At 41.4% G+C, this 17,194-nt stretch overlaps 2 protein-coding genes and 1 non-coding gene across 3 annotated transcripts; 1 reads left to right on the forward strand and 2 right to left on the reverse strand.

Moving 5' to 3' along the window:
• Positions 1 to 1,794: 1,794 nt before the first annotated feature.
• ndufab1a (NADH:ubiquinone oxidoreductase subunit AB1a) lies at positions 1,795 to 5,475 on the reverse strand. Its single transcript, XM_030780542.1, has 5 exons — positions 5,328 to 5,475; positions 4,891 to 5,019; positions 3,489 to 3,576; positions 2,786 to 2,893; positions 1,795 to 2,043 (listed from the first exon to the last, which is right to left on the reverse strand). The coding sequence occupies exons 1-4, from the start codon at positions 5,472 to 5,474 to the stop codon at positions 2,802 to 2,804; spliced, it is 456 nt and encodes a 151-aa protein (XP_030636402.1). The 5' UTR covers position 5,475; the 3' UTR covers positions 1,795 to 2,043; positions 2,786 to 2,801.
• A 670-nt stretch (positions 5,476 to 6,145) lies between these two features.
• palb2 (partner and localizer of BRCA2) lies at positions 6,146 to 15,503 on the reverse strand. Its single transcript, XM_030779037.1, has 15 exons — positions 15,456 to 15,503; positions 15,279 to 15,338; positions 14,307 to 14,466; positions 13,644 to 13,939; positions 12,338 to 13,262; positions 11,660 to 12,204; positions 11,222 to 11,401; positions 10,559 to 11,056; positions 10,299 to 10,454; positions 9,855 to 9,937; positions 7,489 to 7,653; positions 7,237 to 7,353; positions 6,720 to 6,807; positions 6,442 to 6,587; positions 6,146 to 6,356 (listed from the first exon to the last, which is right to left on the reverse strand). The coding sequence occupies exons 1-15, from the start codon at positions 15,501 to 15,503 to the stop codon at positions 6,146 to 6,148; spliced, it is 3,678 nt and encodes a 1,225-aa protein (XP_030634897.1).
• Positions 8,431 to 8,503, forward strand: trnav-uac (transfer RNA valine (anticodon UAC)). Its single transcript has one exon. It is a non-coding gene; the product is annotated as a tRNA-Val (tRNA).
• Positions 15,504 to 17,194: the final 1,691 nt, after the last annotated feature.

Here is a 17,194-nt window from a genome sequence, read left to right on the forward strand (position 1 = left end):
GCAACTTACTTTCTTCTTATTTAGAAAGACCAGCTATAAGGTTCCGTGGAATCGCATAATCCAACGCGCTCGTTAGTAAAATGCGTCCAAAGGTGGTCTTTTGAAAGTCCTCATAATTTACTCAGACAGTCATCAAAATGTACCGTTATCATAAGCCAGATAAACGCGAGTGGAAAGTTCAGCCCACTATATACAGACAACCATGACCAGGATATTAACATATGTTACAGCTTCTGTCTCCAGTCTGTATTACTGGTGACAGAACAGAATAATGAGCGACTGCAGTGTTCTCTCTGTCACACACACGTACACACAAACACTCAGAGGCAGAGGAGGAAATGCCAAAGGCTCCCGCTTTGTTTTTCAAAGGAATAACAAGAACTACAACTGGTCAGCACACCTAAGGACACCCATCTATTTCCTTCTCTTTATTACCTCTCTCTCTCTCTCTAACATTGCCATGTCTGGTCACTCAGACAAAAGTGGTGCACTGATGAGTGTTGAGGGTAGAGGCGATGATTCAATTACCCAGTTGTACAGTTGGCCCAGGTCTAACAGGATCTGACACGAGCTGTCCGTTTAAAGGAATAATTCATCCACATGAACACTGCACTCAAGGCCAAGGTTTGTCATTGTGACTGTGGTGTCACTTCTGCTTGAGGGTGTTGTTTATTACACTAGAACTGCATACAATGTTTAATAATTTCATGGTAACTACTCATTCTGAAGATAGCATGCTATGCAGTAATTTGCACCAACACAATTAACAGACATTAGGGATGTGATATATGAAGTGAAACGACATCCCTCTATACAGTTACTTAGTCGGAAAAAAAAAATAACGCAGTGGTCTCTTTCTGTTTTCAATTGGCTTACCACTGTTTTCTCCCTACAGGTAGTAAAGCCAACTATGAACTGTTTCTAATTAAGCAAACTGAGTTGCTGGCACTTCGGTCCTGTTCATAACTCAAAAAAGGATAGTCAACCGCCAAAATAAAAGAAACACCAACACAGTGTATTGTAATGTGGCACTGGGCCTCGCCAAGCCACCAGTGCAGATTCAGTGATCCTTGGCAGAGGTTCCTCATATGTCATGAACCATATTGGAGCGATGCACAACTATTCTTCCATGAAAAACTCCATAATTTCTTGATAACGATGGAAAATGTTGTTCCGGGCACAGCTCCTAAATCCGAGCCGCTCTCCTGTTCTGTCTTGGAACTCAAGCCATTGCACAGACGTCACTGTAAAGGAGTACCCAGTTTTTACCACTGATGACCCTAGCTCACAATGTCTTTCCTTCAGACTTCAACGGCAACATTATCTTAGTCTCTGTTCCCCGTGAAACAAAGGAGCATGTGTGTAGCAATCTTCATCACTGAAGCTACTGCCAAATGTGTTCTAACAACCACCCCCGTCAGAGTCTCTGGGATTTATTCCTGTCGCCAAACTAAAGGGCAACAGGTCCAGCCAAGTGGTTTTACACACAGCCCTAACCATAACTTCTGCAGCTCAATTAACTCAGGAACCACGTGTGTGTGCAAACACCTAATTTCAATATACATGGTGTCCCTCACTCAGAAGAAAAGCATTGTTTGTATTTTGACAGGTATCTGTGTAAGTAATTCCTCTGAAGTTTGAGATTGGAGTACAATGAACCAAACTCCACTTCTCTGTACTCATTCTAGTGAACGCAGGAATTCTAACTCTGGCCGTAAAAGTTTCGAGTGACCCTGAAGCCATGCACATGATGTGATTAAAAGGAATAATCACACGGGCAAGTAGATGTTTCCATAGTGGCATCAACTTTTTATTATGACTGCATTACATTACTTTCCCAAACTCTTTGAGAGACTTAAACAGAAGGATGTGTGCGTGTGCCCCGCAGTGTAGAAGGTGAATTTCACCAATCAAAGGAGCTGAACAGATCAAAACAGAACAGAGAAGAACATTACGAATATGGATATACATTTTACAACTCAGAGAACATGTGCTGACAGCTCCTCCCCTGCTGCCATGGTTACAGTAAGGAACTATCTTCACCTGGAGGGGAAAAAAACATAGGCGTTTCCATCAGGTGAATGCATTCATTTCACAACATGAGATGGCATGCAAGATGCACAATGACAGTTTCAAATATGTAAGAAAGAAAAGGTGATATATGTTCGTGTTGTTACTGAAAAAGTTATAAACTTTAAATGAAATTTCTTTTCAATTTTGGCTGATAGACCATATAGCTTTATTGGCAAGAGTACAAGTGAACACAGAATCACCCTCGCAAAGTAACTACAAGGGGATGCAATCTTTCATTTTTGCCCCCGAAAAAGAGCTAGAACATGAAGTGTTGAACACATCTTGTCAAAAACATGTTAATTACCTACAAAGGTTGCTGCATGTTTATCAAGGACAGACTAACTGTCAACAGTTCACACCCTTTTAATGAAGTGGAAAGTGGTTACACTTCACTTCATAGCTTGTATTTTCAAGTTATGTAGCAAAAAAACCCCGCTGAATGATGTCCAGTACATGATGTAAAAGTAGTTTATGCTTGTAAAGGCCATATACTGAATCATACAAAACGTGTTTCTAAATACATTACATATATGAGTATGTTAAGTTATTGCATTAACACATTAACTAGTTCAGCAAATGGCCACATTTATTTTACAAGTAAAATTAACAGATTGGATTTTTAATGATCATGATGATTCTCTAACCGGACCTTCAAACCATCACAACATTTGTTTCATCAGGAAGTTTTCTACTTGCTCATTGGCTGACTCACATCGACTGGCAGACGCTCACTCATAAACGTCTTTCTTGTCTGCGATGTACTGTACAATATCCTGTGGCGTCATCAGCTTTTCTGCCTCTGCGTCAGGGATCTCGAAACCTGAGACACACACATACATTGAAACTAAGAAATTTCCAAAATATATAAGATACTTTTGGACACTACCTCTCTCCTGTCTGGCTATGCATATATCAGAGAGAGAATGAGGAAAAGCCCAGGTTCTGGGAGAAAACATATCTTCTATGTGGCACTGACTTTCCTTTATAGAATATAACTCATATGGATGGGCATTAGAGGGAAAGGTCATTACTTGGCACAACAACTTAGGACCTTGGAATAACTATGTAAATGCTATAAAACCTGATCTGAATGTTTGTGTTGTCACATCACCATTGAAATCAGAGTGTGAATTCAGAGTGTCCCTGTCTGTCTGCTGTCTCAGCCACAGATGAGAACTGACTTTGTCTTTTATTCTTTAATTTGATCTCTTTCATTTGTAATAAATTTCACTGAGTCTGTGAGCTGGCTGATTTCTTCCTACTGCTAATATTACTGGGTTCAGGAGATTTCCACAAAAGCATCTCCTCTGCTTCAGTGACAAAGCTGACATTTATTACATTAATAGAACAGCTAAAGAAGAATGGGTGTAACTGAATTCTATGATCATAGCGTCATTACAGAGATGAAAACGAACCAAACTCATCCTCCATGGCCATAACAATCTCCACCTGGTCCAGACTGTCCAAGCCCAAGTCCTTCATGAAGTGAGATGTGACCTGAAGCTGAAAACACAGACCACTCGATGAAGTCTGGCCAACTCTGTTCAGAGCACAGAACTAAGAGCATCGTAACATCACTGACTTAAATAGAGCAGATAATCATTTGTCATTCCACAAAATAACACATAAAACTTACATATGAACAGCCACTATCTCAGATTGTCCCCAGATTATTTGTATAGACAGAGACAGATAAGGATTTGTGTAATTTTGTTTAAATACACACTTTATGAAAAAAAAATACACACTCATTAATTACATTCAAAATGGGCAGTTTAATTATGTAGAAATCACAAAGTACTCAGAAAAAAAGGACTTTTCAACATTTGACTTGTTCTATTATTCCACCCTGTCAAAGATTAGGATATCTGCAATCCAAATGAAAGATCAAACTCTACCCATGGAAAGCACACACTCTACCCTTACACCCTGTCCAAAAATCAGTAGGTAATATCCGTTGTCTAGGACAACCCTACAGTATGAAGCTGTGGTTTTGATTATTGTTTCACCAGTCTCACTAAGGTGTTTCCATAGACGACAATGACGGTCTTTATCTCCAGGACGGATTGCCAGTCATTACTTTGGCCTGTAACCCTGTGATAATGGCCAATCTCTCAGTCTGTTTAAGGATGTGCCAATCTGAGATTAGCAGGTCTCAAATGAGGCTGACAAAGAGACCAACTGAAACCCTTGAGCAAAACAGGTTAACATTTCTACTGATTGATTACAGTGCATGTTAGATCACTGACAGCAAACAGGTGCACTATTTTCAAACCACTTTTTTCCCCTCAGTGTTTATTTGAAATGTGACATTGACATTTGACAAAAGTTCCTTACATTCTTAGTGTCTAAATATTTACGTCTTTAAACTGAAGGTTAAATAACACTGATTTCTTGCCTTTCATGATCTCTCATATAGGAACAGTGGCATCTAGTGGTGAGAAGATGGTATTGTCTGTAAGAGTCTGGGTCAGACTAGCACACAGTAAAATGTACAGGAGTTGGAGAAAAATCCTACATTGGGACCTATTTTACTGAACAGTCTGTGTTTCCTTTGTAAAGACAGTGGGCGTTTTGGTTGCACTCAATTTCCTTCGTTTTTACAAATCAAATTATTTCTTTACAGAATACCGTTTTAATTATTCCAATCATTTAAGAGGAATCTGAGGTGGTGGCTTTCACGGTGTGTATGATTTGAGACAGAATAACCCGATTCACAGCACCGGGCCTGGCTTCAGTGCCACTTCTGTTTCGTAATATGTAAGCATGTGTAACCGTTTCACATCCCGTCTTACAGCTGGCTGTGACTTCAAATACCTTTTCGGGGCTGATCTTGTCGTAGAGCTTGAGTACATAGAGAACTCGGTCACGGATGTTGTCCAGCGTCAAAGGGGGCAGATCTCCGTACTGTCGCCGCTGCCAAATATACGATGTACTACCGCTAATCTAAAGGGTAGGAGAACGACAAAAGCGTTACCCACGTTTAGCAACTACCTCAAGACTCAACTGAACGATAGCCAGGGCGCTACTTTAATAAATAGCTATTTTACGACACCAGTATATTACATCACATTCGCTGATCATTCCGTGAACGCTAACTGTAGACGTAATTTCAGAAATGTACCAACGACATGCACACTCTAATTAATACAAGTTTCATGGTTCGTTTATGTTTGCAGTGGAGTCTCTGTAAAAGACAGTGGTAGGTCATTGAATCTTATCTTCGGACAACACTGTCCTTAATGAATACATACCTGTGGAAGTAATGACTTCTGGCCGTACGTCAAATATGACAACGTTCTCGGCACAGAGGACGAAATAATCGCAACATTTGTCTTGTTTAGATTCACTGAATACTGCCTGACTGTTCGGACACACCGGGCAAAGATGCGAGTCGCCATGTTTCACTGCACTCCCACAATTCAGCCGAAGGCTACTGCGCATGTGCAAATGAAACCCGTCTAAAGCGATGGTTCATTTGCTTTGAAATTGCCTGTAGTCTATAGGTGTATTTTATACTGTATACTGAAACATCTCTTGAAAACACTACCCTTATTCCACTGTATTTGAACGTTTCTTGAGAACATCGTGAGAATAATATCATATGTGTGGCACAAAAACCCACAAAATGAGAGGTAAAAAAAAATGTATAATGAACAATTTATTTAACAAAGTTCTTTTAAAATGTAAAATTAGTTTTGCAACAGTCCATATTAAGACAGACAATAAAACTCGACCACTAATAAACGTGCACAACACAGTACATTTTTCATATGAGCTTCAACGGAGAGCTGCTTCTGTCCCAGAACTTACAAACGCTTTTAAACTGGGTCATACAATTTTGACTACTCTTATATCCAGTGCAATTTTGAATCAAGCTGGTTTTCAACAACCTGGGGTTATAGTGGGGCTTCCCAGTCAGTAAGCCAAATGAAACTGCTCAGCAGGTGAAGAGGTAGACATAATCCTAAAGGGCCGTCCAAACATTTCTTAACGTTACTTAATGTAAACCAGTTAACTGAAACATCTTTACAGTACAGTCCTCAGTTCTGCTGTGTCTGATTTTGGTTTGTTATGCTGGTATGTGCTGGTACACATTGATGTCTCCATTGAGGTGGCCAGTAAGCAACGTGTTTGGCCCCGCCCATCGGGCAAGATTACACACCCCCTGGGCTCCACCGTCAATAACGTGAGCCACGCCCCTTCCCAGGTCCCACACAGCCAGACTTCCTGACTGGAACACCCCCACAAGGGCGGCCCCTGAGACATCACCATCCACCAACCTACAGACAGAACAGACATAATTTGAACACATCTATTTATATGAACCAGAGAGAGTGTATTTCACTGTGTCTGCCATTCCCTCACCTTTCTGTGTGACTTGTTGGGGAAGTGATGGAGGCCAGCAGGATGGATTTACCCGTCAAAGGGTTAAGGGCAATGAGTGAGAAAAGAGCAGAGTCTTTCTCTTCGTTACACACACTCACACTCTGCAGCAAGACACAGAGTGCACCCTGCAGGAGTGACAGCAGACACACACATACACACAGACACACACACACACACACGTTGCATTAGAAAGACAGTATGCATTCATGGTTACATTTACATGAGAGTGACCAAACATTACACACACACACACTTACACGATAAGAGTATCCTCTCATACACATTGCCATGGACACCATCTTCCCCAGCTGTACAGTCAGAAGCAGTTGTCCTGTTCTGAGGTTCCTGAAACAGAGAAGATTCATTCATTCTGAATCATGTACATGTTTAAAAGTGACATGCTCAGGTGCTCAGAGTGTGTGTTCATATTGGTTGTATTGACTCTGTTAAGACACTTGTCCTGTCTTTCTGTACTTGTGACTATGGTGGCCAGAGCTCCCTTACAAAAGAGATTTATTCATCTCAGTTTGATTCACCTGGATAAATAAAGGATAAATAAAATAAATAATTGAAGACACCTTTCTGCATGCTGTCTAAGCCTGGTCTAATTCAAAGACGTTTAGTCTGTATCTATACATCACACACACGCTGACAGAAGAAGACACACTTTCCAACAAGGTAAAGCTCTGGATATGTGCTGCTAAATGAATATGTGTGATTGTATGTTACCCTGCTCTCAATGACTTCAATTAAATATGCTGTTGCTTTTCTCACCAGAGGAGGAGTGTCCTGTGCTCTGTCCAGCCAATCAGAGCGTCTCTCTGCCCCTCCACAGCAGCAAGGTTCTGAACACTCCAATCAGGACAATCCAGAGCAAGAGACTCTGCCACTCTGAGGGAGAATGAGAAGAGAGGGAAAATCAAACTAGTAAAAAAAAAAAAAAGAAGAAGAAGAAAAAGAAGAGGAACTGCCATTTTCGAAGAACAGTAGCTGGTGTGTGTGTGTATTAATTTCTGTGTGTGTTACCTGCCATCTGGTGTCAGTGTGACTGTGTTGACCCTCTGCTTGTTGTCTTGGGAAGCAGAGCTAAAGACCAGCCTGCAGTCAGACACACCCACCACTGTCTGCAACGCCCCCATAGACAATTCAGACAGAGAAAACGGACCCTCCACGCCGGGACAGCACAGAACTCTTCGAACACACACAAACAACAGAATTTCACATAGACACAAACAGACACATGTTTTACTCAATTCAACTTGCATCCCAGGTATTAAGGCATTTCCTATGAATGAATATATATATATATACATATATATATATATATATATATATATATATATATATATCTACTAGTATTGTAACTACATATCTATTTAACACTAGAAACACAAATGCAAAAATACTACTACATGTATCTAATAACCTATTAAAATGATTATTTATTACATTCATTAAAACTACAAATCATATATAAATAATGAGTGTCAATTAGTGGGAGGTGTAGCAGTTGTTTCAAAGACATTTATTAACATTTTATTGCTCTACTGGTAATTACAATGTTGCAGCTGTGTAAACTCATTCCCTCCTTCTTACCCTTTGATACTCTTTCTCTCTTTTTTTTTTTGTCCCTATTCCTTTGAACCTAACTTATCTCTTTTTTGGCTAAAGCTTCCCAGCGTTTGGGATCAATGCCCACCAAAGCCAAAAACACTCTCTGTCACACATAACAAATATCAGGTCTGGCGAGTTATCGCAGGATCAGTGGCACGATCTGACTCTCACGAAAATCAATTACCATGGAAACCAGCACCAGCACCCTGTGGTGAAACGAACTAAGATGGCACCATGACTTCAATTATCACTGTTCTACTCAAATCTGCATTCCACCACTCAATCATGAACTGCATAGAACAGATACATACACAACTAACCAACAGAACGCTACTGAACAGATTGCATGCAAATGGTTCCATAGTGTAGCGGTTATCACGTCTGCTTTACACGCAGAAGGTCCTGGGTTCGAGCCCCAGTGGAACCATCAGTCTTTTTATGCTTTTTTTGTTATTAGGCACCAAGGAATAACGAAAATAAAGCCGACACTGATATCAGGCCTGGAATCAACGCCCCGCCTCCAAATCAGATAAAACCAGACATCTCGTCATCCTCAGTGTTAGGCAGCGTGTTCATCTCTGTGAAGGTTTGGTCCAGTCTGATCCCACTGGAAGATCAATGCTGCTTAACTACTCTGCTTGCTCCAAAAGGAGTGCCTACTCATCCCAACATCCTAAAAACTGACTAAAGACTTAACTGCATGTTCTAAGAGACCATAAACTAACTACAGACTCTCACACCTGATCGTGACTGGACCTGCTCTTTTTCTCTTTCTCTCTCATTTCATCGCTGCTAATGTCAGTATCCCCGTTAGTATAGCACTTAGACAGCTTCTTTATGGCTAATCATGTCTCTGTGTAGGCACTGTTTCATGATTGTAAGCATTTCAGTTGAGATACTGAATACACTGAGGTTATTCTGTGTGTCACTGTCTGTTACTACTTTGTGAGTTCTTCTATTTGGAGTTTAGATTTCTGTACATGGGAAGTGTGCCTCAGTTACATCTAAAGTCCATTTAACACAGTTAATACAGATGATTAACTCTGTACATCTAAGAACAGTTCAGGTAGCTCTGCATACAGAGACTCTGTAGAGTGTAAACAACCTCACACCACAGATAGGGGTTATACTGTCTGTACTGAACAGAAATCACTCTGAATGTTTCATATGGTGGTATGAGGACCTCTTTTTCCTGTTTGTATACACAGAATTTTGATATATTAGCACCAAACTGGGTGTGAATTATAAAACAAGTCTTGTCCCCAAATTTAACATTTGCACTGGCATCTCATGAGGAATGGGCAAATCTGCCAAATCAAATTATTGTTCCTATGGTGACATGATGATAAAAGTTTGCAGTTCATCGATATGTTATCATATGAGGTTGCTCCACTTTATTCAGCAATAGATTCCATCTGTATTGTTTGAATTTCATTATTAAAATAAACATTGACATTTCTGTTTCCATACTCTGAACGTGTAATAAACCATTTCCTAGCTTCTGATTGTGCTGAATTTGGAGAGTGTGGTTATGGTGGCTACATTAATGCTATTGTTTAATGTATGTTATTGCTAATGAAGAGTTATTGTGAATAACTGTTTAGCGTTCAGAGCACTGAACTATAGAGCACTCTGAGTTGGTCAGAGTAAGGGTACAGTTATAGCTGAATGATATTATTGTTTAGCCTAACATTCATAGTGAACCTTCAACTATAACTTGTCTATACCATCAGCATGTCTCTGTGTGTGTGTGTGTGTGTGTGTGTGTGGCTCAGTACCTTGCCTCTGTAATCTCCAACTGACCAAAAGTCACACACACCAAGCCTGCTGAGTCTGGAACAGTGATGAGAGAGACAACAGGCTACACACGCACACACACAAACACGCACACACACACGTATACTCATGTTACTACAACTTTACAACCATCAGTTTATACATTTATAATAATGTAATGCTATATAAACCTTAACATGAAACTCTGAGAGACAGCAACAGAGAGAGGGGGAGAGAGAGAGAGAGAGAGAGAGTGAGTGAGAGTGAGAGAGAGAATGAAAGAGAGAGAGAGAGAGAGAGAGAGAGAGTGAGTGAGAGAGAGAATGAGAGAGAGAGAGAGAGAGAGAGAGAGAGACTGAGACTATGTGAGGCTGAGGTGCAGGTAAAATAGTCAAATAGTATGTGACACTGTTTGAGAAACCGTGTGTATGTGTTTGGGAGATCACCTGAGTGAAGGTCCAGGTGTGCAGCAGACTCCACTCTTCCACACTTTTCCTCTGAGCCCATACACACACACTCCACTCTCCCGCCACACAAACACACAATTCCTCTGAAGGCCAACGTACCACACACACATCCACTATGCATCCATCTGTCATTGCCTATAAACACAAAAACACGCACACGCAGCACACACAGGTAAAGATGAAAAAGTTCACAAACTTACACTTTTAATACATGAAATCACACACGAGAGGGATATTACCTTTAGAGTGTGTGTGCGCTGCAGAACACTAGAAGACAGAGTGGCCTTGACAGAAAGGGGGGTGGCATTTCCAGTTTCCGTCCTCATTTCACATGACACGTTATGAAGTGATGGTTCAGTGTGATGCTCCTCCCTATTATTACTGAGGTGACCTTGACCAGTCTGGGTTAAATTATGTGCGGGGTCTCTTGTGACCTTGGAACCGTCTGTGTAAATCTGGTTGGCATTTGGGCTACCATTAGGGACAGGGGTAGCTTTGCTTTCTGCTCTCTGATTTGTTGGCGCAGCTGGGTTGGCAGAGGAGGACAGAGTAACGGCAGGGCAGTCCGTCAACCAATCTGAGTCAACAAGTCCCTGAGCAGTCCTGGACTCCATATGTGTCTGGTTACAGGTTTGAATTTCTTGTTCGGAGTTGATCTGTATCTTCTTATCTGACTTACCAGAGCTTTGAGTTTCAGTCTCTGGGTCCCGATTTTGAGACTTTGTCTCCTGACTATCCTGAGTCAGACATTTGGTCTCAGAAATGCTCCGAGCCCTAGTATTGGTCAAAGACTTGGTAAGAGTTTGAGAATCGGTGACCAACCTCCTGAGTGCTTTGGGCCGGGCGGAACAGGGGGATTTGTGGCGTCTATTGATAGACAAAGAAGGAGAGGAGTTCAGAACAGAAGGAGAGAGGAGAAAAAGGGGATGGAAGGGTGAATGAGGGGTGGAAAGGTGAGGCGTCATGCCAAGCGAAGGCAAAATGAGGTCATGACTTGTCTGTGTTTGTGAAGCCTGAGATCTACTGAGATTGAGTGAAACTGGTAATTCAGAACTGTCCCAAGGATGCTTTGGAGACTTGTACTGGGAACACGTCTGAGGGCTGAGAAACATTACATCTGTGTCTTTACTCTGTTCCTGGTTAGTAAAGTCTTTGTCTAGTCGGTTACGTATCTTCTCTGAACTAGATGTTTCTAATTGCTGTGTTTTGTGTGTGCCTGTTGATGCTAACTGTAATTGGGGAGTGCTGTTGGAGTTTGAGTGATCTGTGGTTTCACTTTCCAACTTCTCTTCACTCTGTGTGTGTGCTTCCTTCCAAATAACATTTACTGACTGGGCTACTGTTGCCACCCATTTTTTGTCTGTAGTTTGGGTTTGTGTCTCTTTCTTGTCTTTGGTTTGATCCTCCCCTTGGCTCTGCTTCATGTCAACTACTGGGTCAGCATCAGAGGTCTGTGATTGGTCGGTCGTGTCTGGGCGGTTTTCTGATTGGTCAGTTTTCTTTGTCTCAGCCTGTGATTGGTCACTTTGGTTTAACTGACAAAGCGGTAAACTGTCCTGAGGTGAGGGGCTGAAAGGAAGAGGCTGAGGACTGACCCAGTTATTCTCTTTACTGTTTGTAACACCACGGTACCTGTTGCCAGGTGTCCTGTTGCCATAGCGCTTGTTGCCATGGCGAGTATTGTAATAGCATGGATTTGGAGAGAAAGGCTCTGTCCCTGAGGTGGAGAAGCGTAGTTTCTCCAGTTTTAACCTGCCAAACTCCTCATCTGGTAAGTAAAAGTCCTGGAGGTCAAAGGTTGTCAGGAGTTGGCCAAGGCTCCTAGAGTCCTTTGCCATCAGAGCTTGAGTGAGTGAAGCCAAGGAAGAATGAACAGATGTGGAACCTGAAAAACACATAAACAACCACATGCACATGCTTGTCATAACTTTTCTGTTGTATGAATCACTCTGAATGTTTCTTAGATATTTACACAGAACGTGATATTTTTTGAAATCAGGTTTTAAAAAATGTCTAACCATTTTTAGTTGCTTGAGTCTGACTGTAAGATATGTCTCCAATTCGTTTTCCAGCCCTGGTTCTGAAGATTGGGTACACATTTGCATCTGAAAGCAGGTCAGTATCCAGGAGAAGCTGAGAATCTGTGAGGTGTTTAGTATCTGGGAACACGTTTGGATTTGGGGTTAGTTTAGTATCAGGGCAAAGCCTAGTGTCAGTGGTGAGCACAGACTGTGGGATGACCTCACAGTGAAGATCGGGACCAGACGACGGGACTGGTTTAGGTTGAGAGATAGAGGCAGAGTGAGGGAGGGGCCCCTTTTCCAGCAGAGATTCTGACTGGTGGAAAGACTCAGAGTCACTGACTGTTTGTGAATCTAGAGGAAGCTGAGAATGAGGTAGAGGCTCCAGACCACACTCACCCTCTGTATCTGGAGCTGTGAAATCCTGACTGACACGCATTTTCATTGCCACACCTCTACTTCTTCTTCCACCCCGCCCTCTTTTACCTCTTTGACCCCGCCCCCTGGGTTTAACTGGCTTATTCTCAGACTCCGAACTCCCTGAGGTTACTTGACTCCTGCCGGGTGTCTGCGATTGGCTGGACCGACGTCTGCCCCGCCCTCCGGTGAGCTGGCTTTGAATGACAGCGTCCAGGTCCACTGAGCTTTGAGCTGCAGCCATTCTGCGAGTGGTGCGGATATAATACTCCACCGGAAAAGGTAATCCCTCAATTACTGTACAAGTATGCAGAACATTCCCTGCACCAAGTAAGCACTGAGCGTCTGTTAATTCCTTCTGTTGTTTAACATCTAAACTGGCTACATGATCTATATTTTTCTTATCTTCCTCTGCTTGGCTAGATTCTTTTAACTCCTCCCTTGTTTGGTTAGTTACTTGTGCCACACCAGCTGACTGACTAGCTATGAGTTTCTGCACATCTGACTGATTGGAAAGATGAGTCACGTCATCTATGTGGCTGGTAAGAGAGCTCTTCTCATTTGATTGGTCAGTGTGAAGGACTTCAACATCTGATTGGCTTGTTGGAGAGATGTGGTCTGCTAATAGGTTAGACATGGGAAATGCTGTTATGGACTGGTCTGTGGTAAGTATGGATCTGGTGGGTGGGTGATCCTCTCTGACCCCTTCAAGGTAATTTGGTTCACAAACCGCTTCTCTCTTAGTCAGTGTATCCCTTTCCTGATCTTTCCTTTTTTGCTCTACCTCATCAGTCTCCATATTTATTTCTCTATCTTTTAGTCCTTCTCTGCTACTGTTCCTAACAGTCCACCTCTCAGTTTCTTTTCTTCCTTTATCTTTCATTACATCCAGCCGCGATTCTCCATCAGTCTGTCCACTCTGTGCATTGAATTGTCTATGTCTCCATCTGTCTCTTTCTTTTTCCTGGCTACTTTCAGTATCAGAGGCTCTCTCTCTGTTCTGTAAACGTAGACGGCTTCGCCTGGAGCGAAGGCGATGAGCAGAACTTCGGAGAGATTCTGAGGAGGGTTCGGGACTTTCGTCCGCCCGCTCGGGGAGGTGAAAACGAACAGCTGAGACTCGCCTTGCTAAACCAGAGCCTTGCAGGTTTGGAGAATCCGGGAGCCCGTCTGCATCTGGATCTAAACCAGCAGACATGGAAACAACCACCAGGAGTCAGAGCTGAATGGCTTTTCAGACAAACTGCAGTCATTCCATCATATGATAGATCATGAAACTCTACCCAGCACTTAATATGCACTTACAACTTTCTCAGCATTTACATTAAAACTTATTAAAACTGCTCTGAAGACAAATAGTGCATTCTTGACAGGAACATAACATTCTAACCATGCCCTTTTGTATTGTACTTTAAGGCATGGTTTATATTCGACCACATTTGCTTTTGGCTATAAGCTACGACTGATTCAGTTGCAATGACCTCATTTTTCATTAGAAGATATTTAAACAGAGATTACCAAACTGCAACTTTGTCTTGGAGATACTCACTGGTTTGTGTGGACAGAGACAGGGAAGTGGGTTGGCGATGTGAGGCAAAAGACGCAGCTGAACTGGACAGAGGAGTTGCAGGGTTTTGCTCAGTGGGTTGGTTCTGTTCAGAGATTTTACTCCGAACGTGCCTCCGCACTGCCTCCCTACGCTCAGCACGCTGGCAAAACAAACAAACAAACATACATATACAGATATCTAACATATCTAAAATGTGACCTAAAAAATATTCCTGCTAACCTTGCAGTGTATTTAACATCAAACACATTCAGGATGGTTTTGTGAGCAAAGAAAGACCAACAGAGTTATCTTCTGATAAACCTGAGGGCTATACACTGCGGCCAATTTATTACACATGGCTTTATGATACCTGATAATGTTCCATGTTATGCAGAAGTGCAAACACACTGTTTAATGACAATATAACTGGAGCCAGCACAAAGCTTGAGCTTCATCCAGAAAAAAAAACAATCGTCTGGTCCAAGATAACCTTTAACTCTAGTAATCATGGCTTCTATCTTTATCTTTTATGAGCAAGGAAAAGTCATTTCTGGCATTTTCTTCTGCAATCTAGAATTATCACAACATGTTCTGAATATATTTATAAAGCCAGAGTAAAACAGCAAAGTAGCAAGAAAACATCTCAGTTGTTTATTGCTTCCATGGAGCATCAACTCTCTCTCTCTTCCTTTTTTTCTTACAACAAACTGCCATGAGGGAATATTGGCTTAGGTCATCTAAGTGCAGTTGTGAATGTGTGCTGTACAAAAAGTGAAACATGTTCTCTATCTGTTAATTAATAACCTGACACAGTATTTAATATTACTCATTTTATTGGCTGTACTGTAATTGTCACATGCTCTGCACAATCAAGAAAAAGTGCCAAATCCTGATTTAACACATTATAAATCCAACACTGTATGCGGAGCGACTCTCCGATCCTGACTTTCACTCACACACGCATGCGCTTACCTGAAGTTTCTGTGCTGTTCTCTCATACTCCCTCTGTAACAGCTCCAACTTCCTTCTCAACTTAATAAAAAATAATCCGTGTTAGAAACAAACAACAGAGACCAAAAGTGTAAAAGAAAGTGTCGTGCCAAATAGTGCCAGAGGAAAGAAACAGAGGGAACAGAGGGCATTACTTACAATCTCTTTATCTTCCACAAGTAATGCTGGTTCAAGAATCTCTGCCATGCTTGTATAATGTCATAGGAACTTTCGTCTTCCCAGGTCGAAATTTCATTTGTCAGCTCACGTCAAACATCCCAGCTCTAGAGAATAAAAATACGTAAACGTAAAAAAAACCTGCTAGTAAATAAATATCGGTTTACGGCTGCACCAGCTGGCCCTACTGCTCGCTGTTAGTTCAGCTAAGTTAGCTAACTAGACTTACCACAGGACATCAACACAAATTTAACCTCAGCATTTGTAAAGTGTCGTAATGTGCCTCTAAATGTATAAAAATCATGGCATCTGTTAGAGTGCGGTTTCTGTAATGCTGCAGTGCTGAACTGAAAGGGCAAACATATTAGGGTTACCTCGAGCTGTTGAATCTGACAGGATTTTTTAATCACGTCTCCCCTGAACCAAAACAATTCTCCCGCGACTTTTCAATACAGACACACGTAATCGATGTCAGATACAACACATAAAACTTTGACTGTGTTTGTTGTCGACTTATTGTAGAACGGATGGTGAACACAGTTATTTTATTACAATAACTTCTTATGTTGACATTCTGTATCGGTCACACAATTAATCAAACCTCTTAATGTTGAGGCATGAGTCGGGGGGCGGGGCGGGGAGATTTTCCGACACTCTGATAGTCCTGTCTGAACGTTTATGAAGATGCATAGCTCGGGTCGACGGAGATAAGCCATTCTACTCAAATGTTTGATATTTAAACTTTTTCACCACAGAAGTTTTTATGCACATGTATATTAGGTCGCGTTCATGAGCGCGAAAGAGTGAGAATTTATCTGCCTGAATTTTACAGAATACGCTAGTATGAGCCGTCTCGAAAGAAATTCTGAGCTTTTATATCATGCGATAATTATTTCCAATTGTAATACAGGTAATGTACTGTAGGTTACACTTTAAAGATCTGGCCAACTCAATATCAAGACACATTGTTTATCTTACCGGTAATCTAATTCGTATTATATTTTATAACACTTCTATTATATTTATCATTCTTAATAATAATACAGAGAAATTCTATTTTAAAGATCAACATGATCTCAAAATTTAAAAATCCTTAACATTAGTGTTGTCGGGCATTGTATTAGCATTGTGCTGTATGAGCGTTTTAGCGTTCTTATTAAATAAACATTAAATGTGTTCCAAACGGCAGCTGACCAACCAGAAATACAATGCTGAAAAGTCTATTCAAAAACAAATTTGTCCCAGTTAAATATGTGATTATTATTCAGTTTAGAACATACTCTCTCTCTATTGACTATAATGTTTCTAATCTAAAGCGAATGATTACATGAACAGAGGCAATACATTAAAGGCAATTCCACAAGTGAATTGAATTCGAATTTTAGTTTAATGTGAACGCATTATCTTAACTGCCCCATTATATCATGCAATGATACAGGCAACCTCCAGCAAAAGAGCAAAATAACTTTCAAATGTGTGGTCATTAATGTGTGTCAAACACACCAGCTCCGCTAGAGGTCTCTCTCTCTCTCTCTCTCTCTCTCTCACTCTCACTCTCTCTAGGAGGACGGGCTGAGTATATCTTAGTGAGGCGTTTTGTTTTTTTTTTCTGCCAGTTGCTATGGTCAGGGTCACCCATGTAAGCCTCGACTGCGAACGGAATACGATCCACCTGGATCAAACTGCCTGTGAGCGTGTGTGACTGGACGAACACACACGCT

The sequence above is a fragment of the Chanos chanos genome, chromosome 7 (genome assembly GCF_902362185.1).
Source record: "Chanos chanos chromosome 7, fChaCha1.1, whole genome shotgun sequence".
NCBI classification, from domain to species: domain Eukaryota; kingdom Metazoa; phylum Chordata; class Actinopteri; order Gonorynchiformes; family Chanidae; genus Chanos; species Chanos chanos.